Source organism: Callithrix jacchus, chromosome 1, assembly GCF_049354715.1.
Source record: "Callithrix jacchus isolate 240 chromosome 1, calJac240_pri, whole genome shotgun sequence".
NCBI lineage: Eukaryota > Metazoa > Chordata > Mammalia > Primates > Cebidae > Callithrix > Callithrix jacchus.
In genome coordinates this window covers 112,225,610-112,251,677 of record NC_133502.1, presented here as the reverse complement: position 1 = coordinate 112,251,677, position 26,068 = coordinate 112,225,610, and the positions used below count along the sequence as shown (strand labels likewise).

General features: G+C 35.8%; 1 protein-coding gene across 9 annotated transcripts in view; it reads right to left on the bottom strand.

Annotated features, from left to right (window-relative positions):
- RIC1 (RIC1 partner of RAB6A GEF complex) overlaps positions 1 to 26,068 on the bottom strand; it is a 134,254-nt gene that overhangs the window by 18,757 nt on the left and 89,429 nt on the right. For all 9 annotated transcript variants that reach the window (XR_008481523.2, XM_008996619.6, XM_078368494.1 and 6 more), the window contains 11 exons: positions 25,296 to 25,387; positions 20,244 to 20,332; positions 16,290 to 16,434; positions 15,582 to 15,630; positions 13,192 to 13,344; positions 11,785 to 11,988; positions 6,415 to 6,453; positions 6,007 to 6,117; positions 4,449 to 4,538; positions 3,068 to 3,228; positions 1,993 to 2,131 (listed from right to left, as the gene is read on the bottom strand). Coding sequence is in view for 8 of the 9 variants with exons in the window: in XM_008996619.6 (XP_008994867.1) it covers positions 1,993 to 2,131; positions 3,068 to 3,228; positions 4,449 to 4,538; positions 6,007 to 6,117; positions 6,415 to 6,453; positions 11,785 to 11,988; positions 13,192 to 13,344; positions 15,582 to 15,630; positions 16,290 to 16,434; positions 20,244 to 20,332; positions 25,296 to 25,387 (1,272 nt within the window). In the remaining variant the exon portion in view is untranslated. The remainder of the gene's footprint in view (positions 1 to 1,992; positions 2,132 to 3,067; positions 3,229 to 4,448; positions 4,539 to 6,006; positions 6,118 to 6,414; positions 6,454 to 11,784; positions 11,989 to 13,191; positions 13,345 to 15,581; positions 15,631 to 16,289; positions 16,435 to 20,243; positions 20,333 to 25,295; positions 25,388 to 26,068) is intronic.

Sequence of the window (26,068 nt, the reverse complement as noted above, 5' to 3'; positions counted from 1 at the left end):
TGTCCAACAGAATGTCTCGTATTCTGCTTCCTTGTAGTGTACATTAGGCTTGAATGGAAGATGACTCTCCGCTTGATTTGATTCGGGTTCAAGGTTTTTGACAATCATTCTTGTGAACTTCATGTTATATCACCTCAAGAAGCATACCACATCTGGTTTTCCCATTGTTAGTGATGCTAAGGTTGATTAGCATTACTAAAACTGATTTTGCGGATTGATTTTGCATCACTCAGGACTGCAAAATGATTTTTAAATTGTCACTTTTTTTCCACACCTTTTATCTAGACTTCTGTAAAATAGTACATTCCCTTATCAGTTAGGACTAACTGGTTACCATTAAATATGGTTTGCAGAGGAAATGGGAGCTGTATTTTAAAAAAGAAAACAAATTTTACCTATAGAAGGGAGACCAAGGCCAGGTACAGTGGCTCACGCCTGTAATCCTGGCACTTTGGGAGGCTGAGGTGGGTGGATCAAGAGGTCAAAAGATTGAGAACATCCTGGCCAACATGATGAAACCCTGTCTCTACTAAAAATACAAAAATTAGCTGGGCATGGTGGCGCATGCCTGTAGTCCTAACTACTTGGGAGGCTGAGGCAGGAAAATCACTTGAACCTGGGAGGCAGAGGTTGCAGTGAGCTGAGATCGCGCCACTGCATTCCAGCCTGGCAACAGAGTGAGACTCCATTTCAAAAAACAGGAAAAAAAAAGCCCTCAAAAACCAAAAAGAGAGACCAAGATGGTTAAGGGGTCTAGAAGAAACATCACATGAAACAGCTGGAGATATGTCACGTGAAATAGTTGGAGATATGGAAGTATTTAGCATGTAGATAAGAAGACAGAGAGGCTTGAGGAGAGGAGAAGCCAAGGAATGATAACTGTCTGCAAATATTTTGGGGGTCATCATGTAGAAGAGAGAGTAGTAGCTTTTATAACGTCTTGTTACAAAGAATAGAGAATTGGGATAGATTGTAACAAATCAATTTTAGGTTCATATAACTAATATTAAATTCCCCGTAACTGGTTAGTGTACTGCACTGTTTTCTAATTATTTTATGGAGGGTTGAGGTTTGACGGAAGTGCCTCGACAGGAAGTAAAAGACAGACTGGGAAGACAGGGATGACAAATCTAAACAGAATTTTCCTCTGACAACAGGTTCCCAGTTGACATCAAGTTTAGAAACCACTGAAATAGGAAGTTATGCAATGTGGGTCCTGGTGGCCCTACTTCTTACCCTGTTATTTTACCCAGAAACTATGGGATTATACTTTCTCTTTCCTCATAATTAACTAATTACGAAGCCCTCACTATTCTATACTCATTCTATATCTTTCCATTTCCTTTTACACTGGCCAAGTTCAGACTCTGAACACCGCTGACCCAGATCATTACAATGGCCTCCGAGTTGCTCTCCCTAGAATAGTTTTGTAAAGCAAACATTTACAAAAGTAGTTTTGTAAAGCAAACTTTAGGCTTAGAGTCAAAGTCTAAAATTATCAATATTATCTACAAAACTTATATCCTCTCTCACCTTCCATGTCCCAGTCACTCTAAAATTCTTCCAATTCCCTGAGTGTGTCATGTTCTCTCTTGTCTATGGGCCTTTACACTACTGTTCCTTCCACCTGAAAATCCATCCCCCCTTAACTTAGATAATCTCTACTTATTCTCCAGGTTTTCATTTAAATGATATAGAAATCTCGGATTATTCAGACTAGGTTTGATATACTAGGTTTTTGATATATGCTCTCACAGTAATGCATAGTACTTTTTGGTATACATAACAGGAAGAAGTCATGATGTATGTAATTATTTATTTAATACCTAAGCAGAAACCACGTCTTTTTAATTTGCCACTGTAATCCAGCATTCTCATACATGGTAAATTTTAGGCATTTAGCATTTATTTGCTGAAATAGTTACTAATATGAACTTGAAATACTAAATACTGAGATATAAACTCTAAAGAGCTCTGATAATGGAATGGTACCTGCTGTGGCATTTTCAAGGTGATTCCATTTTCTGTACTCACTGATGTCAGAGTGACAGATACTACCAGGAAAGGGTGAGGAATGTAGCGTGACATGGAAACCTCCTGAAGAACTTGAATACCAGCAGTAGTATTTGGACTGTAAAAACAAAAGAAACCCACATACCTCAACAACAATGTTAATAAGATTTTCTTTCTTTTCTACTAGTAATAATATTAGATTTCATGCTTATGGAAGACTCAGATGTCTTCTACCTATCATCTTCTCCCTACATATCCTTCAATCAAGAAGTAGGGAAGGTTGAGGGGAACCAGAGAACATACATGGGGATGAGAGAGAAAGAAAGGGAGTAAGAAATAGGAGGGAAGATGAAAACTAGGGAAGAAGCCATAAGAATACAAATATTTAAGTGGAAAAAACTAGTTGGTTGAGAAAGGATGAAGGTTCAGTCACTGAGGCTAGTGAGATGTCTTAATTTTTATCTTGCATTACTCCTCAATCACTCTGCTATTTAAGTAAATACAAACTTCAATCAATCTCTGAGAACAAAAATATAACTCAAGAGGTGTCATCTAAAAATGCTGCAAATAGACCAGATGCCAAGACAAATACAAGGCAACATGCTGCAGCAACAAGACTGCTGATTTTTAGTGTCCCAGACTATAGCCATCTAGCTCAGTGAAAATATACATCAATTTGCTAAGGACATGCTTCCTACAGCCTTAAAGCTGTGGAACTTCTTCAAATTCCCACCAAGTATTGGGAACACTAGGAGAGTCAGTAACCATTTATTTTCAAGGTTGTGAAAAAAATTTAGGTTTTTTTAAGGGTTTACCTCATCCCAAACTAGTTTTTCAAATGACCCCAGGAAGGTAAGCTAAAGAAGTTACTGTAGAATATTTCTTTCTTCTTAGCTACTATATCAGTATCACTGATTTAAACTCCTTGCTTTTGTTTACTTCTAACGAAGCGGAGATTAAATATAAAAGTGGAATAATTGTTTTGAGAAAACAAAAACCACAAAAAAGAAACGGGATAAATAGAAAAAAGTAACTTCTTATGCCAGATACTTACCCATCAGATTTTCTTTCAATACTGTAAAGGCATATCGAACAGTCTGCTCTAAATACTATTACCATGTCCTGGAAGACACTAAGCAATAATGTTTCTGCTTGTGCTTTGGTGACATGAGCAAAGGCATTGTCCAGATTTGATGTTCGCAAGTATACTCTAAGCTGAAGAAAATAAAAAATAAATAAAATTATAAAAACAAGATAACTATTAGGGATGATTAAATACTTTAGACATGCTGTTTTTTATCTTCTGCCCCCACTTTTTTTCTTTTAAGTAACAGAAGTTAAAAGACCTAAGCTTTAAAAATAAATGGATTATGTTTATATATTTTTCCAGGCTAGGCTCATTCTGCGAATAAGCAAAAAATGAAGTAATCAAAACTGAATGCAGTATTATAAAATATTCCTTTCAGACTGCTTGCTTATTTATTTATGAGACGGGCTCTCACCCTGTTGCCCAGGCTGGAGTGCAATGGTGTGATCTTGGCTCACTGCAGCCTCTGCCTCCTGGGTTCAAGCAAGTCTCCCACCTCAACCGGGAAATCCCAAGTAGCTGCGATTGCAGAGGCATGCCACCATACCCGGCTAGTTTTTGCATTTTTAGTAGACATGGGGTTTCACCATGTTGGCCAGGCTGGTCTCAAACTCCTGACATCAGATGATCCACCTGCATCAGCCTCCCAAAGTGTTTGGATTACAGGCGTGAACCACCCACTGCACCTGGCCTAGACCTGTGTATTTAGACCTGATGTAGTGAGACCAGCAGTTTCTTAAAGCAAACAAAGAAATAGATACAGTAGTTCCCCTTATCCATGGCTTTGCTCTCTACAGTTTCAGTTATCTGCGGTCCACCATGGTCTGAAAACAGGTGAGTATAGTATATTCTGAGACACCACATTCATATAATTTTTATTACAATATACTGTCATAACTATTTTATGAATTATTAATATTTTACAAATTAAACGTTATCATAGGTATGTATGTATAGGAAAAATGATAGTGCCATTAACAGTTTCAGGCATCCACTGCTGGTCTTCGAATGTATCCCCTATAGTTATTTATTGTAAATAAATCTGTCTCTAAGGATAGCTGTTCTTGTATCATGAATTTTTTGCTTTTAACTCTTTATTTTCAAATGCCATACAGAATATCTGACAGCTAAAATCCTTATAAGAGGTTATCTTGGAAGTCTCAAATGTCATTTAAAAAAATTTTAAAGTAATAACCTGAAAAGAAAATCCCACTAGCTAATTTAGAAGCTACATTACTGATTAAAAAATGTTTTGTTCAGTTTTCAAGACTATTTTCTATATAAAATTAAATCATGCTTAATAGCTTTAAAATACAAAAATCTGTTATTTCTGAGAGAAAAAACTTACCTCTTCTTGATGGTCATTTATGTTATAACATGCAAGGACCATAAAATCATTCCACCAGGCTAAGCCACCTGTCACGATCATATTTTGCTCCTTAAAATAAAATTTAAAAAAATTACCTTATGCTACCAGAAATTCTAACAAAGTAATAAATTTTTAAAAATTCTTATCCAGACAACGCTCAAATTACTATTATTTTTTGAGACAGTCTCACTGTGTCACCCATGCTGGAGTGCAGTGGTGCGATTGCAGCTACCTGCAACCTCTGCCTCCTGGGTTTAAGCAATTCTCATGTCTCAGCTGCTTCCCAAGTCGCTGGGATTACAAGCATGCACCAACACACCTAGCTGATTTTTGTATATTTTGTAGAGACAGGGTTTCACCATGTTGGCCAGGCTGGTCTTGGACTCCCAGCCTCAAGTGATCTGCCCACCTTGGCCTCCCAAAGGGTTGGGATTACAGGTGTGAGCCACCACCCCCAGCCAAAGCTCAAATTATTTCTGCTCTATTCTCCCTCTCTCCAATGATTACTCTAGAGCCTTTACTAAAAATGATCCAGATCCTATTTTCAAAAATAAGTATTTCTTTAAGGAGGCAAATATGCCATTAAAAATAACTGGGTACTATATAGCATCATCATTCCCACATCCAATAGGGCTTGGTTTAAATACTGGCTTAATCATTTATAAGATGACTGACTAATCCTAGTTTGTGTGTGTGTGTTTTTTTTTTTGAGACGGAGTTTCGCTCTTGTTACCCAGACTGGAGTGCAATGGCACGATCTTGGCTCACCGCAACCCCCGCCTCCTGGGCTCAGGCAATTCTCCTGCCTCAGCCTCCCGAGTAGCTGGGACTACAGGCACGTGCCACCATGCCCAGCTAATTTTTTGTATTTTTAGTAGATACGGGGTTTCACCATGTTGACCAGGATGGTCTCGATCTCTTGACCTCGTGGTCCACCTGCCTCAGCCTCCCAAAGTGCTGGGATTACAGGCTTGAGCCACAGAGCCCGGCCTTGTGTGTGTTTTAATTGAAAGATGAATAACAGTAATGTCTTCATTGGGTGCTATGTGATGAGTGAGATAACACAGGAAAGTGCCATAAAATGCCTAACACATAATAGGTACCTAGTAAGTATTGATTTCCTGCTCTTCCACAGATATATGTACACACACACACACACACACACACACACACCCAAATATATCACACACAGAACAAGAGAGGAATGAGCTCAAATTCTGTGCAAATTTATTCTGATCACATTTGAAAAACTCAAGCCAGAATGTAAGAATAAATCCTCAGGCTAAAGAATTATAGTTACTGATCTTAACAAGAATTAAAAATAAACCAACTATTTTGACACAAGATCCTTTACCAAATATCAAGTACTTTATCAGAATCAACTCTTGGGCATTATTCAGTATCACTTTTTATTATTTAATTTTTCTTATTTTTTAATAAATAACCAAAATTACTTAGCTATAAACTTGATAGTTATTTCACATTTGTAGTTATCTTATACTTTGAGAAATAGGTTTTTAATCTCGAAAAGACTAACCTGGGTAATGTTTCCAAAAAGTTTCCATTTTTTGGTGAGTAAAGAGTAATGTGCAAAACCAAACTTGCCAACCACAGCAATATTCTGTCCAAGCTTATCAATAGCTGAAAACTGTTTAAAAAAAAATTAGAAATTTTCCTATACAAACCTATACACTTAATTAGGCATAAAGAGCTTAGTACTGAGTCAGGCAAATAGACTATTAATAAATGTTTGCTAATTAAATACTTTAATGTCCAAATATTCACAGTTACATCTGAAAAAATTACAGATGTTAATATACTAGCAGTGCATAATAGATCAAGTATTTTATTCTTCTCAATACACCCACTGAAGGGGTCTTCCCAGAATGCCTCTTGCAGCAAATGCTAGCCAATAAAAGTTAACACCAACAAAATAACAACTCACCCGTATAGGCCAATTGCTCTCTAGATAGGTGCTGGAAATCTACAGAAAATAATACATCAGTTTGGTAAAACTTATGAAATGTATTTAAACTTAAAGCATTTAAGTTATCACAATATAAGCTTCATCTTTACTGAACAATGTTTAAGGTGTCCCCCTAGTTAATATTAGTAGCAGAACACTTGGAATTTACCAATTGTATACGAATCAATGTTTCACATTTCATGTCTGTTACGTCATGTTTCTAGTTATCAGGCTTTCCTTTCCCCACCCCTCACCCCTTATTATGTTTCTGTTTGTTTTAAATATTGAATTCAATAAATACAGACTGATGAGATTTTCAGAGAAGGCACCCATGAGGGCAGCTATGAATTGCACCGACGAACAGTTTGGAATGGATATGAACCATTCCAAAACAACCTAATTCAATTACAGCCTCAGAAAAAGTTCTGGTTTTTTAATGAAAATAATTTCATTATTTTTACACTTTTTGATTAAAAAAGTTATGCTTAGGCCAAGTCCAGTGGCTCACACCTGTAATCCCAACAGTTTGGGAGGTAGAGGTGGGTGGATCACCTGAGGCCAGGAGTTTGAGACCAGCCTGACCAACATGGCGAAACCTTGTCTCTACTAAAAATACAAAATTAGCTGGGCCTGATGGCGCATGCCTGTAATCCTAGCTACTTGGGAGGCTGAGGTAGGAGAAACACTTGAACCCGGGAGGCAGAGGTTTCAGTGAGTCAAGATCACACCACTATACTCCAGTCTGGGCAACAAGAGTGAAACTTTGTCTCCCCCGACCTCACTAAAAAAAGCAATGCTTATAAAATTATACAATATAAAAATGAACAAAATGAAATTCTCTGTTGCTTAGGGACAACCACTTGTTAGCTTTTATTCTATTGCTAAGCAAACATGTATATACATGAAAGAGTGCATGTAAGCTATTATTTTTTCATAGGGGTATTTTACTTACTTATCTACAAGAACTTTTAATATGTTATAAATATTAACTCTATCTGCAAGAAAGTGGTCAATATATTTTTCCACGTTGTCTGTCTTACATCTTTGAACATGAGGTCTTTGTATCACCCTAAAAACACCTTTCAATTTAAATAATTGATATAGGATATCAATGTAGATTAAGTAAATTCTAGCTTTAATGAGACTGATCTCTATAGCTTACTGATTAATTTTCATGAGCACATGTTGGAGCGGGGTGAAAATTAACAGAACTGCACAAAAAAAGTCTTCTGTTCCTGGAATAAGAAAAGCTTCGATTTGTTCAAATTTATTTTCATTCTACTCTAAAAATGTTGTCACATATTTAAAATTAAATGTCAAATTAAAAAGCCAAGTAAATTGCGATCAAACCCAGTAAGATTGTTTGCATAATGTGAAGACAGAACAAAAATTAAGTAAAAGCAATATGCTCTAAACATCTGTATTAATCCTGATAAAATCTGTTGATAAAACTATTTGTTATACTTCACTTATTATAAAGTGCTTTACTTACTACTTATTATTTAACTTGACTTACTAAGTCAACTTAAAATTCAACTAAATCAACAGCTTAATAAATTAATAAAATTCACTATGGGCTGGGTGGGGTGGCTCACACCTGTAATCCCAGCACTTTGGGAGGCCTGAGGTCGAGAGTTCGAGACTAGCCTGCCAGCATGGTAAAACCCTGTCTTTACTAAAAATACAAAAATTAGCCAGGGGTGGTGGCAGGTGCCTGTAATCCCAGTTACTTGGGAAGCTGAGGCAGGAGAATCACTTGAACCCAGGAGGCAGAGGTTGCTATGAGCTGAGATCACACCATTAAACTCCAGCCTGGGCAACAGAGAAAGACTCTGTCTCAAAAAAAAAACATTAAAAAGTTACTATGATGGGTAAAATTAGTTCAGAATAATGGTAAACTTAAGGTATGATTGGGTGGTGAAATAAAAGTTGAAAGCAGTTTCAATTTTTTTTTTCAGCAGTCACTAACAGGAGGAGGACGTACCTGAGTGTAACTGTGCCAATCAACCATGGTACTAAAAGGAGTCCTCAGGTCCCTCAAAACTTGGTGTTTCATGAGGACTTATGAAACGTGTGGGTGGGTAATGTGAGAGCTGGGATCGTACTGCAAAAGTGGATTCTAACACAAAGAGTTTCTAATAATAGGAACCAAAGTTAAATCTTACCAAATGATCATATCTAGAGGAGAAAACAATTTATTCTGTAAAAATCTATGAAGGGCCACAAATGATGTATTTTAAAAACTTAAGGTGTTAGATTTAAAATGAAGGTTTTTTTTTTTTCTTTTTCATGCAGTTTTGTATCTACAGATACTATGTATTTTCTCGAGTAGGTGAACTTTGTTGATCTATGTGTCATCTGAACTCTGAGCTCTACCTCTAATACTGAGAACAGGAAATGGCAATAGTAAGGAGGTGGCAGTTAATTAAATGAGAAAAAAAAAAAACAAAACAGGTCATGAGAGCACACTTAGGGCACTGAAGTCAGGCCACATAATTGGAAAACTGAGTGCTAAGGTACAGAAACTCTACCCTTATCTTAGCATGTTTCAGTTTCTCTTAAAGAAACTGAATCTGCCCTCCTTTATTATTACGATTTTTAAATTTTAAAGTAACTCTGCTAAAACTGTCTCCTGCCTAGACTAGTTTTATCTATAACTATTGAGAGACTGTGGGAGCCACCCTCCTAGCAGATTTGTTTGTACCAAATATCACACCCGATACACTTGATACATACTGTAGGAAGACAGCAAATAAGTGACCAATGAAATAACCTTTTAAATACTCTCTGCTGAAATCCCTAACATAGTGCCTGATACCCTGTGGGTGTCTATCTCCCACATTTTGTGAAGCTTATTCTAAGTAGCCAAGTTAACTATCAAACCAACGCCCCCAGAACACCGAAGGATGTACCTTTCAGAAGTAAATGTTTACATCACGCAAAATACTGAGCATTAAAATAAATGGCAGTCTTAGAAGGAACATGGCCTAAAACTAGAAGGTGTGTGATTTGTAAAATTTCACAGTTCGTGTTCTATCTGTCAACAAACGGTTTTCAAAATTTTTTAAATTTATAGGTAAGAAAATGTTTTTTAAAAAAGCACCGCGTTTACAGCCAGCTACCAATCCTACTTCTGACAAGTATGTATTTGTTTTGTTTCACTTAAAGAAAAAACATAAGTAACATAGAATCTTTCAATCTGGAAGTTAAGAAGTATAAGGTAGCAGGTTTAAACAAACAACAAAAAACTAGTAATCTAGATGACAAACAGAAAGAGCAGCAGAATTAGTTGGAGCTCATCTAAGCTATACAAGAAGCATACAAAGAATAAATCACGTAAACAAATCAATTTTGACAGAGGATGTAGTCACTTGTCTTAGAAAAAAGGATAATACTGAAGGGTGAATGAAATCAGGCAACTATGTTTCTTCAGGGAGCCATCATAAATGGCTAAAAAGCCTAGAAAGTAAAGCATTAGCATTATACAGACACTGTACACTGCCCCACTGAAACTGCACCACCATAACCACACTGAATTATGTAGCTGGAGTGCCAGCAAAATATAGGGCAACTCCAACTACAAACTGCCAAATAGGCAAATTCTAAGTTTTAGCTCAAGATCAGTAGTGTGTTATATGATTTAATACTCAGTAACTAGGTTTTAAAATACATTAGATTGTTACTTTAATGTAGAATCATAAAGATAAGTATGCCACTACTCTGCTGGGTGAACTGGATAAGTCACATAACTTCCCTGATCTTCAGTCTCCTCATGTCTCAAATCCAATTGGACTTTCTGATCTTCTAAGGTCCTTCCAGCTTGAAAAATTCTGAGTCCATTATAATTGTTTCAGAAGTACAAAACAATTAATGTGGCATTATTTATGTTATTTTTAAGGAAACTGATAAACTCGGTAAAACCTACTTTTACAAGTTCATCTAAGTATCTCTAGCTATCTAAAGAACAGAATGACAGAGCAATCTTGCTGGTACCCAAAGTCCTAAAATCAGTTTTAAAATGCTTCTCTTATATAGGATACTTAATAGATGCTGAAGAATCACAGAATCACTAAGGTTTTGAGCTGGAAGGAAATTCAATTTTTGTTATTGCCTGATCGATTTTTTAGTTCCAGACCTACCTTCTTTGATCCTCTGCTCTACTTGGCTCTCTGGTAACACAGACCTGGCTAGGCAGAACTGGCATTGATGCTAGGTCAGTGTAGAATGAATAGTTCAAAGTATAGGGAAATGAAAATAGCAGAGAAATGGCTATAGGAGAGAAGGGAGCAGTGGAAAATTTTAGTTAAGGAAGTAGCTAATGCAGTTTTATTTAAAAATTGTTACTAATTATAAAATGGTATGTACATTGTTTGAGTCTATGAATTGACTAATGTAAGTTAAATACATTTTTAGTGTATACCACATGTCAATGTAGGAGATAATCTTTCAACCTTACACATGACCATTTTTTTGTCTCTCAGTATCTTCACTCAAAGTCAGCTGAAAATAATATGAGAGCTGAAGTAGGCTAGTAGTAGGGTAAACTATATAGAGAGTCAAAGTAAGGCAAAAAATTATGGAAATAGAAACTGACTAAAAGAAATAAGACTGGGCTTGATGTATCTAAAATATTTTGCTATCAAAAGGGGAAAAAAAACACTCAGAACATTGAAATTAAGTATGCAAGATTCTTTTAAGAAACTTCAACTTACTGGTTTCCCCAAATTAATTTTACTTGGTATCAAAATTCAGAATTAATTTCCATGTTTAACATTTAATGTCAGTTTATCAGAATTACTGTAAGACACTGTTAATTTAAAAGTGATATCATAATGAATAATTTAGAATAAGATTAGCTAATAAAATTATTAACAATAAAGCTCTCTACTGATCACAAGTCTGCAATTTGGGTCCAAAGTCACATGATTCATCTCAATGTGGCCCCATTAGGACTGTAAGGTCAGCTGTACAGAGTTCTAGTTGATGTTGTCACTTTCCATGAAATTATTACACTTTGTTTTGCCTGTGCAAAATTGTAGAGCTAGATTTATACAAAAAAGAGGCTAAAAGTAAAATAAGTAGTTCTCAATGAGAAGGTAAAACATAAGCTTCTAGTTCTTGACATTATTAATGCACTTGAAGCAGGTGGGGATACACTTTACACCAAGTGGAAAGAAAAGGAGGAGAAAACAAGAGGACAAGAACACAGAAAAACAGAAGAAGGACATGACAAAATGGTTAAAAGGATTCTCAGTTGCCTGAAGTTGACAGATGAAACATTTAATAATCTGTTCCAGGTGATATCCTATCAAAGAATAAGTCTCTAGTCATCACTAATTAAAGATTTACCTGTACGACATGCCAATGCCGATGTCCAAGTAAAGTGCTTAATCCCTGAGACTCTAAACCTCCATCTGAAAGTGGGCTCTTTTCTCGACTGGGCTTACACTCAGAGTGTGTTGAAGAACTCCTGGGATTCTGGGTTTGTGAAGCCTCTCCACAGTTCAAGTACAAGCGATCTTCGCCCTGAAGCAATACTTGCTCTTGGTTACTCTAAATGAGGGAAAGAGGAACAAAATGGGTAAAAGAGAAAAGCAAATAAAAACAACTCAACATATGTAGGAGAAAGTAAGTAACATATTGATTTAGTTTTATTATAGGAAATGTACATATATCTCAATGTTGATTTTCTTCACAGAGGACAAAGACTATACAATAATCTCATGTACTATTATAATTAGAAAGAATAGTGCTATTAGTGACCATGAGTTTTCAACTAGAAAGCCAGTGTTCTCAAAGGTGAGGAGACTTATTAACTATTCAAATCAGACAAAGCAGCATCCTACCCACCTCACCATTTTAGTCCAAATGCTGGCTTGACATAAAACTCAAGGGTGCTTTTAAATTATCGTTTGGGATGGGGAAGGGGAGGAGAAATACTTTCTTCTTTTCTGGGGATCCTTAATCTTCAAGTGGAATAACAGATTTGAGATTCAGGCTATTTTCACCTTCTTTCTTGATTTGTTGTAAATTTTAATTAGAAATTTGTTGTACCAAATTTCCATTAAAAAGCCACTGATAGTAGGTATTAAGATATGCATTTCTAACATGTTACATACACTATTACTGTATATTAGCAATATATAATAATATTAGCATACATTATTTCAGATAGAAATATAAGAGCTTATAATTTGGGGCAGTGTTTCTAAAAGTAAGTCCTCAGACATATTTCCTTCATGCTGTTTCTTAAAAATTCACAGTTAAATAGGGAACACTGCTTTTTATATGCTACCTCCTGGATTTTCATGATGCACATTAGCATATTTTAAGACTCTGAAGCCCTAAAATAAAGAAATTTCTACAATTTTGTTTTACCTTTTTTCACACTTGGAAACAAAAGTTTTTAAAAATCCCGTGGAAATGCACTAATATTTCTCGTAAGTAGTGCCTGGAGGAACAGGCTTTGGAAAATGCTATTCAGATAACGACTAAATTATTCAGATTATTCAAATATATAAAATTGCTTTTTGTCAAATTGCTTATGACCCTATTAAAAAAATAAAAACCAAAGAAACACAACTCATTGAGAAATAAAATTTTGGTATAAATTTAATATAAAGTAAAAACACAAGAATCACAGAAAAGAAAATAATATGCCAATTTTAGGAGTATATACCATGCATATGTCATAAAGAAGGGTCTTAAATTCTAACATAAAAAACACTAAAAAATCAGAGCTTTAAATATACTTACCATACAAGGGTTTACAGTGAGTACACTCTTAATAAACTGAAATAACAGGATGCTGGGCTGTTTTACTACACTCCTGAGGTCAGACTCAATTTCAGTGTTTTGAGAACCAAATCTGCTGATTACCCATAGATGATAGCCTTCTGCACCCCAGCTCTTAGAGAGAAGAAGAGGAAGAAAAAAAGTCAGAGTAATAAAGGGCTTTTGTAGCCCTTCCTAGTTTCAATCATCCAAATTCTGAAATAGCCAATGATAGCATTATTAATGACCTCTGCAGGTTGGAGAAACTGTGATAACACAGACAAGAGTCACACCTTCAATTACCTCTTAACTAACTCCAGAGGAAACCACCATTACTGCTGTCTATCTACAAAAGTGAAAACATTACCTACCATTCTTAATGCCAATTTCAGGGTCTCAATTCTAAAATTACCTACTATGCTCTGTAACTTCTCCATTACTTTTAATTTAGCTGCCTCTCAAATACAAAGAAATTCCTTACAGAAGACACTCCAGGTTACCTAGCAGAGGCCTGGCCAAGAAGCCCATACAACATGCAGTTTTGTATGGAGCAAAGAACATTGGATTGGAAGCTGTGAGACTGGAGTTTTCATTATAGCTTAGCTTTTTATTATATTACCTTGGCTAAGCCAGGGTATAAATTTCTTCCTCTGTAAAATGAGGAGGTTCAAATAAATTCCTCCAAAGCCACTCAGTTTTAATATTCTGTAACTAGACTCCATGATAGTATTTTTAAAGATTAGTGATTCTCAATCTTCAAACCAAGAAAATTGTAAAGGGGCAAAAGGGGTAGCCCATGAATTGTTGCAAAATTTCGAAAGTTTAATAGGACTTTCATGTTTTCTTATGATAAAGGTGTATAAGTTTTAACTAAAATGCTGAGATTCTTAGTTTGTGGTTGAAATATCAACTTAGTGAAATGGAAAACACTGGCTGTTTCAAGCCGTTCAGAAGCACTGATTGGCATTTATAGAAATATATGGCTGAAAACTTAAATTATGGAGGTGGGCAAAGACATCAAAAGGGGTCCTTGGTGGTGGAAGGCTGGAAACCACTATTAGGCAACCATGGTGGCTTTAATTCTACAAGAAACCCAAGATTAGAAAAATGTCTTCCTCTGTGGAGCAAGAAAGAAGGGAAGTGACAAGTCTCACAGTCACTAATTTAAAAAGGATAGTAAGCAGAGGGGCTATAAGCAAGAAAAAGTTGTTATGTAAAGACAGGGGTTATATCTCTTTGTTTTCTAAATAAACTCTTGAAAATAGGTAAACAAAAATACAGGTTGAGCCTCTCTAATCCAAAAATCTGAAATGCCCCAATTGCTGAAACTTTTTGAGGGCTGATACGACACCACAGTAAAAAATTCCACACCTGACTTCATGTGATGAGATGCAGCCGAAATTTTTTATGCACAAAATTATTAAAAATACATTACCTTCAGTCTAAGCGCATAGGATATATATAAAACATAAGTGAATTCTGTGTTTAGACTTGAGTCTCATCCTCAAGAATGTATATGCAAATATTCTAAAATCCAGAAAGTTCCAAAATCTGAAATACTTCTGGTTCCAAGCATTTTGGTTAAGGGATATTCAACCTGTATCATTTATAACAGTGACTGTAATTCTCTTGACATACATCTATGGGAGTTTTTAAAAATATGCCCAAGGTACTGTGCTATACTGCAACTGGGCCTGGGCAGGTCCAGCAGCAGAAAAAACAAAGTATGTGTGTGTGCATGTGTCTGTGTATATATGTATGTATATATATGTGCGTTCAAGTAATGTACAACATATCCTCCAGGAAAAATGCCCAACGAACATTTCACCTCATGTTAAAAGCAAGCAGGCCATGAGAAAACACATAGAAAAACGGCCTTATCTGAACAGTCATTATCATTATAAGATGATAGGGGTTTGGTAGATATATCTAAACAAAATGCAAATACTGAAAACAAGGCAGCCTTCCAAAGAAAAAAAAAGAATGACTTTCATCAAGCAAGAACTATTGAGGAGGCCACTGAGACTAAAACAGTTTTGTGATTTCATCAGATCAACATAAGTGAAAAAAGGGCCAGCCTGGGCAACATGGCAAGATCTTGTCTCTACTAAAAATAAACAGCCAGGTGTGGACAGCAGCATGCCTGTAGTCTCAGCTACTTGGGAACTTGAGGCAGAAGGATTGCTTAGTGAGTCTGGGAGATAGAGGCTGCCGTAAGTGAGCTTTGATTGCCACTGCTCTCCAGTCTGGGTGACAGAGCAAGACCCTGTCTCAAGAAATAAATTAAATTAATAAACATGAGTGAAAACAGGGAAGAAAAAAATCCAAGTTTTTTTTTTAAACCATGCCAATCTTTTATAGAAAGTACTTACCATAGAGTTGATCTTAAGGGGCTCCTTTTTGGTGCCGTCAGACCTATAACTGAAACAGAATAGAAACTATAATGCAGCCTTCCAATTACACATAATGTAGATAAAATTTAGTGTTAGTTTTCTTAAAAAAATCAAAATGATTTTGGTCCTTCAAAATAGAAATATATAATAATGCATAAAATACAAAACTGTGGGTTAATACACCTAGGTGTTATCTCTTAGCCACATTTTCCCAGGGCCAAGTGACTTCTTGCCAGAGCCATGCAGAAGGTGTGCTCATTTTATCAGGACTGAGGTTCAGGGTAGTATATGAAGTGGGAAGAGATACTAACCTACTTCTATCAACCAATGGGCTAATCTACATTAACCCAATAAGAGAACATAACTTTCTACTATGTATGTACACGTCTTACCACCCTCATTAAATTATAAACTACCTAAAAGCAGAACCATGTCTGATTCTGCTTTGTGTCTGACATGCTGTCATATATGCAATAGGGGTTCAATAAATACATACATTTTTATGGAATGAGATGCATGTTTTTTAAAAAATCAATGTTCAGAGAATGAATATATTCTGAACAGATTATAAACTTTACTGTTTAAAGAACCGAGGCAAAATGGAAGTTTTGACACAAGGTTTTGGTATGCATGCACTGTGAAAAATAATGGAGTTATTTTATCTAAAAATGACATTTTTTGACTTACGCAAAATCTCCTCCAAGTGTACAAATCAGCTGTGCTCCAAACACACTCCATAAAGAAAGGCCTCCATATTCCCAGGTAACTATTACAACACTATTGTCAGGAGACCATCTCATCAATTTAACAGCTCCTGTTTTATTCCAGATGTCTGTTAGGAAATAGTAAGAAGAGTTAAAAATAAATAGTTGTTTCAGAAATTAAGAAATACTTAAGTTTTTTTTTTTTTTTTTTTACAGTTGATATTTTCAAATCTAAAGGAGCAGAAAGGCATGACTGCTTCAAAAAATGAAATAAATCCTGCTCATTTAGGACTACTTAAAATTAGCAAGGCCATTAGTTTTGTCCTGATCTAAGCAGAACAAACTCAGTGCACAGGTGATCTGTAAGAAATGAAAGCTGTTTCTAGGCACTGATGGCTTGAATAACTTATAAATATGTAATCTTAAGCATCCTTGGCTTTGTATAAATCAGTTTCTGTAAAACAGGAATAAGGTTTACAGTAAAAACTGTCCTTAGGAAAAAAAAAAGCCAGCCTTTACAAAGGCTACATAGTAAGCATGATTTAAAAAAAACTTAAGGAGCAAATTTCTATTTCTGGAAGTACAGCATATGACACCATCAAAGACTTCCACAATGAAAAAACTAAGATGTTGAATAGAATACTTAAATCCTCAAAACCACCAAAAATACTTAGACAAAGTGCTTGCTCCCTGAATTTTTCTGTCAAATCCTGGAGACCTTGTCTTCTACCCTCTGATGACTCATGTTAGGAACAGAAGATGAAGCTCAGAGTTTGGCCAAGGCAGGTAATCTAACAAAAGATACTCATGTAAACCTGAGACTAAAATGGACTATATCCATGATGAACTGAGGAAAAAACCTCTGCCATGTAGAAGGAAAACATTAGCAAGGAACATTTCCATGTTTCATCAGTGGAACTAAATGGAAAATAATGCCTGTTTGACCATCTGAAGCCACAAACCCTCACTCTGATTTGTAATTTTGTGCAATTTAATGAGGTTCAAGGAAATCACAGAGAATACAATGCAAAGGGTTCCAGATTGATGTAGTACTCCCAAGCGACCAGTGGAAGCAAAGACAAATCCTCTCTGGAAAAACTCAAATGTAACTCAGTTCTTCAAGCACTACACAAAAAATATGCTTCAAAGAAAATAATTGGCTCTCAGTTAAAAATCCTAAAATACATAAACAAATAAGCAAAAACCCAAAGAATCAAGACATGGCAGAAACAGACTCAGAACGGCTTCAGATTTTGGGATTAACAAACATAGAACATAAAATAACTATGCTTTTTATAGTCAATGAAATAAAAGAGAAAACCAAGACAAGGAGCAGGATGCATACAGATTGGAATAAGAGCTAAATAAGACTTTAAATAATAAAACATACAATACCTGAAATTAAAAACTTGATGGACAGATCAAACAACATATTAGACATAACTGGACAGAATTAGCAAACCCAGATGGAGAAAAAAAATTCTAGAATGCAGTCTAGAGAAATAAAATTAAAAAAATTTTAAAGTCAGGTTAAGAAACACGAAAAAAGTAAAATGTATCTGAGTTCCAGATAAAGATATTAGGGGAGAGGCAGTATTTAGAAAGACTGGTTGAGAAAATTTTCCAGAAATAGTTCAAAGACATGAATCTTCATCCAGCAAGCCTGAGTCTCAAGCAGGATTTGAAAAACAAACAAACAAAATTCTTCACCTTCTATATCACAGTGAAACGCAGAATGCCAAAAACAAAAACAAAATTTGAAAGGTAGCTGTAAAGACTAATCTCTGGAAAAGAGAAAACAACTTGATCTCCCAATAGCTGCAATGAAAATTCAATGACACTGGAGCGAATTCTTCAATATACAAAAAGAAATCACAAGGGCAAAAAATAAGTACATTTCAGACTCCCCCAAAGTAGAGTCTACCTTCAAAAAACTTCATTAAAAGAAATTCCAAAGGATGTATGGGAGGTTTTTCAGGCAGAAAACGGTCTCAAGAAGAAGGTATGAGTTGGTAAAAGATATGGTAGGCAAAAATATTTTAAGTGTGGGTAACACTAAGTCAACATGAATAAGTATCTTAATTGTGATGGTTAATACTGAGTGTCAACTTGATTGGATTGAAGGATACAAAGCATTGATCCTGGGTGTGTCTGTGAGGGTGTTGCCAAAGGAGATTAACATTTCAGTCAGTGGGCTGGGAAAGGCAGAATCATCCTTAATCTTAAAACACCACAATCTAATCAGCTGCCAGTGCAGCTAGAATATAAGCAGAAAAATGTGAAAACAGAGACTGGCCTAGCTCCCCAGCCTACATCTTTCTCCAGAGCTAGGTGCTTCCTAGCCTTGAACATCAAACTCCAAGTTCTTCAGTGTTGGAACTCAGACTGGCTTTCCTTGCTCCTCAGCCTGGAGAGGGCCTATTGTTGGACCCTGTGATTGTGTGAGTTAATACTTAATAAACTCCTCTTTTTAATTTATATGTATCTATTCTATTAGTTCTGTCCCTCTAGAGAACCCTTACCAATAAAGATTTTGGTACCAGGAGTTGTTCTAGAGGAACAGAATATTAAGGATGGAGTTTTTTCATTGGTTTTGGGGTTTCTGGAGTTGGTTAATATGATTAGACCCCAAAATGCTAAGGACTTTATTTCTAATAGTACAGAGAACACTGATACTCCTTGACATGAACTGTTTAGAGACTTATGCAAAATAGATGTATTTGACACTCCTGACTCGTTGCTTGTGAGAGGCAAGGAGTTTAAAGACTCTATACATAACACCTTTGACCATACGTGGAGAACCAAAGAACTTAATGAAGCTGGTTGGTTGCTCCTAAGTTCAGTGAACAAAGTGATAAAGAAAATGATGAATTCATGGACTCTATCTCCCAGAAGTAGATACTGAGCCTCAGATCTGGTAAGATTGTCCTGAGTGAAAGTCTTATCTAGTGTAGAGAAAGAGCTGAATTTGTGGAAAAACAGAGACAATTCCTTATCATATGAGTGGCTGACCTGCAATGAAAGGTGCATGCACAGCCTCAACAGGTATCTACTGTTAAAGTGAGGGCATCAACTGGACAAGAATGGGACCCTGCAACTTGGAATGGGGATGTGTGGGAGGACCCTGAGGAAGCTGGATTCACTGAGTTTGTAAACTGTGGTGAACCTTTTTTGCCATAAGAAACAGCTTCCCCATCCCCAGTAGTGGCAACATCCCTTCTGGGACCCATGCTGCCATAAGTCCTTCCACCTTTGTCTGAGGAGATAAAACTTGTGCTGCCTGAGTTAACAATGATGGCTTCCCTTGAGGCACTTGCCAGGCAAGATAATGTTGATTTTCCTCAGGAGTCACCCCCAACACCTCTGTTTGCTTCTAGACCTATAACTAAAGTCCTGGTGGGCCTATAGAGGTGAGGGTTAGAGTGTGACCCATGAGGAGGTATGCTATGGGAACTGATTGAGTTTTCTAACAGAAATCTGGAGAACAGGCATGGGAAGGGATATTAAGGGTGTGGGATAATGATGGAAGGAACATAAGAGTTGGCGTAGGTGAGTGTAGCTACTGTAATGGACAGCGGAGGCAAAGTGGCAATCAGAATAGTCTGACTCATGTAGAACTCTGGCATTGGCTAATTAATCACGGTGTTCCTGGAAGTGAAATTGATAAGAAGCCTACTGCATTCCTACTTAATTTATACAGTCAGAAAACTTCTAGGTCTCATGGATGGAAGACTAATTTTAATTATTAAATCAGAGAATCACGGCCCCTCAATCAATTTCCAGACTTGAGCCTGTTTCAGACCCAGAACCCCAATATTTGACCTATAGCATTACATGCATTAATTTAAAATCAGCATCTGCTATTTTAAATAGCAGATTTACCTAGCATTACCAGTAAATTAAAAATGTTTAAAAAAAAAAAAAGAAAAAGACTCACCAGGATACTGTTTTGCTGTTAGCTCTAATTTATGAGATAGCAGCATGGCTCCAGTGCTGTTATCTATTGTATAGACCTGCACAGAACCACTGTGAAAACAACAACAACAAAAAACTTTAGTGAAAAAGGACAAATACAAACAGAAAAAGCATTATGGAACTCTTATGTTTTGCTGGTAGGAGTGTTAACTAGAACAAAACCATTTTGTCAATAAGTTGCAGTCATCTTATGAATTTGAACAAAGGTATATTCTAATCTCACAATTTTACTTCCAGATATATCCCAGAAATTATTGTCTAATGTTTGAGACATGTACAATGTCCATTGTACTACTGTGTATAATTTTTAAAAAAGGAAATAGCCTGAATATCTAGCAACATGAAAAAAAAAAAAAACTTTTATTTGGCTATAGTACATATGGTGTAGCAATGTAAATACTATAGCACTAAAAATGAATGAACTTTAGCCACATGGATAGTAAATACAGTTAACCCTTGAACAACATGGATTTGAATGGGATCACTTAAAAGTGTATTTTCTTCTGCCTCTGCCACTCCTGAGATACCATGACCAACTCCTCCTTTCCCTCCTTCTCTTCCTCAGCCTATTCGGCATGAAGACAGTGAGAATGAAGACCTCTGTGATGATCCACTTCCACTTAATAGTACATACATTATTTCTTCCTTATAATTTTTTTTTTTGAGACCCAGTCTCACTCTGTCACCCAGGCTAGAGTGCAGTGGCGCCATCTTGGCTCTCTGCTGCCTCAGCCTCCCTACTAGCTGGGATTACAGGCATGAGCCACCACACTTGGGTCATTTTTGTATTTTTAGTAGAGACGGGGTTTCACCATTTTGGCCAGGCTGGTCTCAAACTCCTGACCTCATGATCCGCCCGCCTCAGCCTCCCAAAGTGGTAGGGTTACAGGCGTGAGTCACCAAGTCCAGCCTCTTCCTTATAATTTTCTTAATAATTTCTTCTCTAGCTTATTGTAAGAATACAATATATAATATTAATATATATAACATAAAAAGTATGTGTTAATTGACTATACTGTCAGTAAAGTTTCCAGTCAACAGTATGCTATTAGTAGTTAAAAGTCTTGGAAGGAGTCAAAAGTTATATGCAAATTTTCAACTGTGTGAGGGGGTTGGTGTCTCTTCCTGGGTTGTTCAACAGTCAACAGTATATATATTTAAGATACCTTATAAATACACACACATAAAAGTGTGTGTGTGTGTGTGTGTGTGTGTGTAAAAGCACAGCAAATATAAACATACATATTTGATAAACACAGTAGTTATACAGCATTCATAGTAAATATATTTGCGGTAAAAAATACAGTGAGGAATTAATGCATACAAATTTCAGATTAGTGATACTCCGGCAGAAAAAGAGTATCAAAGAAGAGGGGTAAACAGCAGGCTTCATCAGCACTGGTGATGTGCTATTTCTTATGCTGGATGGTAACTTATAGAGATTTTATTTTTAAAACATATATGTTTTGTGTAGATGGTATATATAATTATTTAAAACATCTTTACAAGGGTCACATTTATGAAGGGCCTGAAGCCAAAAGTAAAATCTCTATAATACTTCAAAGGTACATTTCAAAACTGAACTACAATGATAACAGAAAAGTCTCATTTGTGCTTGCGGGATAGTCTTGGTTCAAAATTTTTAACGCACATTCAGCATTTGAAGATGAAGCTCCTACTTATGCAACATTATTGTAGTAAGGAAGAGAAACAAATGTTGTTCTTAAAAATACTTTTTAATGTAAGACTGCTTTTGCACATAATAGGATGACACTGGTTTATGACTATCAGAATTTTTTTTTGTGGTAGGAGAAATCAGATTGTTTCTTCACAGCAGCTTTGATCCATTCCCTACAGGTCCTATCTCAAGGATTACTACTGAGACTAAGTAACCAAAGTACCTGCAATAGTAGCCTCCTTAAAGTTGTCTCATAGCTTACTGATACTCTGTTTTTATTTTAATTTTTTTTTAATGTACTTCATTTTGGATAATTTCTAAGTTTTTCAAGTTCATTAACCTTTTCTTCTGCAATGTCTAATCTGTTGTTAGTTCCATACAGTGTATTTTTTATCTCAGACATCAGTTTTCACCTCTATAAGTTTAATTTCAGTCTTTTTCTAATATCTTCTACGTCTCAGTTTAATATCCAAGAGTGACACCTTACCGCTCTCTGAAGTTCTGTCTTTGTGCCACCTCTTTGGTGTCTATATTATGAAGTCTAGCTGCCTTGGTTCCCCCAGATTCTCTGATTTCCATGTGCTCATCTCAACTCAGGATCTATCTCCCCATTCATGTGCTGCCTCCTACAAACACTCAAAATAATAAAAACTAAAAGAGAGCTTGTAGTCTCCCAGATGATGAAAACTGAGGTGACCGAAAAGCTATAAGCCAAGAGTCTACCTTCATTATTCTGGGGAGAGGGCTAGTACTTCGCTTATAAGCCCATAGCTTAAGGAGAAGTACTTCTTCTGGATTCTAACACCCAGCCTTTGTGCTAGCCCCAAGTGCAGGAAATGGGGTAACTGCACACTTGCCACTGCTTCTGTCTTTGTGTATTTTCTCTAAATGCTTTTCCATGCCTGATATGTGGGCCTTCTAGTCACTTGACTGTATTGCTCAAAAAGAACCAGCTTCCAGGTTAGTCATGACAAGTGTCAGAAAAAACAAATGCCATAATGATGAAACAATGAGGCAAATCTAGGATGCAGGATATTCTATAAAGATTTGGCATGGACTCAAAAAAAGTCAATGACATGAAAATAAAAAAAGTGGTATAAGGATTATTGTAGGTAAAAGGTAACTAAAGAGAAATAATAACCAAATATAACTAATGAATCTTGGTCGACTCTGGTTGGAACAAAGGAGGTACAGAAGAAATTAAAAAACTGTTGGTGGCAACTGAGTTAATCTGCTTATAAATTGGGTATTAGATCCTATTAGGGATTTATCATTAATTATCTCACATGTGATAAAGATATTCCATTTATACAAGAGAATGTCTCCTTTTTTGGAAACCAAGAGATAAGGCAAATGTATGTCAAAAGCAAAGTGCACAAATTATGGTATATTCAAAAAATGGAACATTATAAGTCAATTTAAAAAATGATTACAACTACTGGTAAATGACATGGATGAATCTCACAATGTTGACTGGTTACTAAGTGAGTCAAGGAGGGAATAAGAGTTGTGACTAGGAAGTAGCAGAGGTAGAGTCTATGACTGTAGACCGGCAATGTTGTATTTATTGATCCAGTTGTAAAGAGATGGGTTTTTGTATTACAACTGTTAAAATATGAATATTTGGATTATGTACTACTTTGTGTATATGTTTTTGTTTCACGATGTAAGATAAAAAGGGTATTATAAACTTTTTTTTTTTTTTTTTTTTGAGACGGAGTTTTGCTCTTGTTACCCAGGCTGGAGTGCAATGGCGCAATCTCGGCTCACCGCAACCTCCGCCTCCTGGGTTCAGGCAATTCTCCTGCCTCAGCCTCCCGAGTAGCTGGGATTACAGGCACGCACCACCGTGCCCAGCTAATTTTTTGTATTTTTAGTAGAGACGGGGTTTCACCATGTTGACCAGGATGGTCCCGATCTGCTGACCTCGTGATCCACCCGCCTCGGCCTCCCAAAGTGCTGGGATTACAGGCTTGAGCCACCGCGCCCGGCCATAAACTTTATGCTAATAAGTTTGAATGTGTATATAAAAGAAACCAATTCCTGGAAAAATACAACTTGCCAAAATGAAGTAGAAAGAGATAGAAAATCTAAATCCTCTTACATCTATTTTTAAAACTAAACTGAATCAACAGTCCAAAAAAAATCCCCAATAAGAAAATTCTAGATCCAGATGGTTTCTCATTGGCAAATTCTACTAAACAATCAAAGATGAATAGAGATGACAAAGGGGAATCCCTCCTCAACTTGCTTTATGAGATAGCCATAACCTCAGTTACTCAGGAGAGTAAGGAGGAAAATTATAGGTGAAATGTACTCATGAGCATAGATTTTAAAATTTTAAACAAAATGCGACTCAATAAAATCCACAAACATTAAAAAAATGCTTTTCCTTCTCTCTTGTAATAAGTTAAACCTACCTGAATTTCTACATTTACCTGCTCAATGAGGATCAATGTATTAAGAAAAAGTCAAAGTTGAGGATGAGGATTCCCCACTTTAGAAGGAAGTTATAAAGAGTGTAATGAAGGTGATTTATAATATGTGAATTACTTATACTAATAAAAAAATCTTTGATACTTAAATTGGGTGAAGACTCTATTATATATGCATTCTATAGAACAACCAAGTCACATTTTGAGGGCAACATAGGGTTTTATATTTAAGAAAGAGTTTAGAAAACCAAAAAGCACTATAACATTGCAAGGCATTATAACAACATAATCTTTTTATTTTAGCTAAAATTTATGAGCCAAAATTTAAGCTCAACAAAATTTGGTATTTTTGTTGTCTAATGTATCAAGTGCTTAGGACTATGGCTGGTATGTGATAGGCACACAGATATTTGTTGAATAAATAACTTTTTTCAATATTATTTCTAAAATCTCTAATAAGCAAGAAACTGGTTTTATATGTGCACTTTACATTTGTTTGTTAACTGAGGCACGCTCACTAATTTGTAGGCATTGTTGATGCTGATGTCTTAAAAATTAAGGATTATTTTAAAAAGGAAAAATGTCTTTCAAATCCTCTTTTAAACAATAAAGAACTTAAACTTTAACTGATATTCTGTTTAACTTGTAAGTCAATTTTCTACCATTGAAGAAAAAGCTCATTTTTACAAATTAAAATGCTCAACCTCCAAAATCTGCCCTTCACTTTTGTTTGTTGAAAATCTAATAAAACACTTCATTTTTACATTTCATATTAAGGTTGACTGACAAATTATGATAGCATGATATAGTTTATAAGTGTGTATTAACATCTTAGGTTTAAAAAAAAAACAGTATTTGTGTTAACAACTCTTAAGAATGCAAAAGTCTACATCAATTATACCTCACACAGCCAAATGCCATTAGTCGATACTTGTTATTTACTGCTACACATGTTCCATCAACAACATCTTGTGGCCAAACTCCATGAAGCTGCTATAATAAAGAAAAACAGTTAAGGCTTAAAAAGTGTTTCTCCAAATTTACTGTAGTCAATATAATTCTCCTTCGGTAAACATACAACTTCATAACGCTCATTTGGTTTCATCTGCAGAGGAAATTATCCTACCAGGACTACCACAATAGTCTCCCGTAAAACCTTAGGCTTCTCATGAATTGGACTGATAAATACTGAGCTCAGTGAATGCTAGTTAATCTATTTAAAAAACACTAAAATGTGGAAATTCAATCTTCGAACTCAAAGATAACTTTCTTGTTAGAATGTAAACATTTTGATAGCAGAAACTGCATCTAATTTGCTCACTATTATTATTCTTATCACCTAGCACATAGTATTTAACTTCTCAGTCAACGGAAAGTAGTACATTCTGTTTGGTTTATTCTTTAGAAGCAATTCATGATTTTTCAATTGCTTACTATTCTCTACAATTCCCCTTCTTATAACTTAATGGTTAATAGCATGGTATCTGGAAGCCTGACAGCTCAGGACTACTTTCACTCCCCAAAATGATTATTTGATCTTTTTAAGCTTCAGTTTTCTTATCTGTAAGTTATTTACCTCTTAGGGGGTTTCAAAGATTAAATGAAGATATACATGCAAACTATTTAGGACAATGCCTCCCATTCAACAAGCATTCAATAAATGAATGACATCAC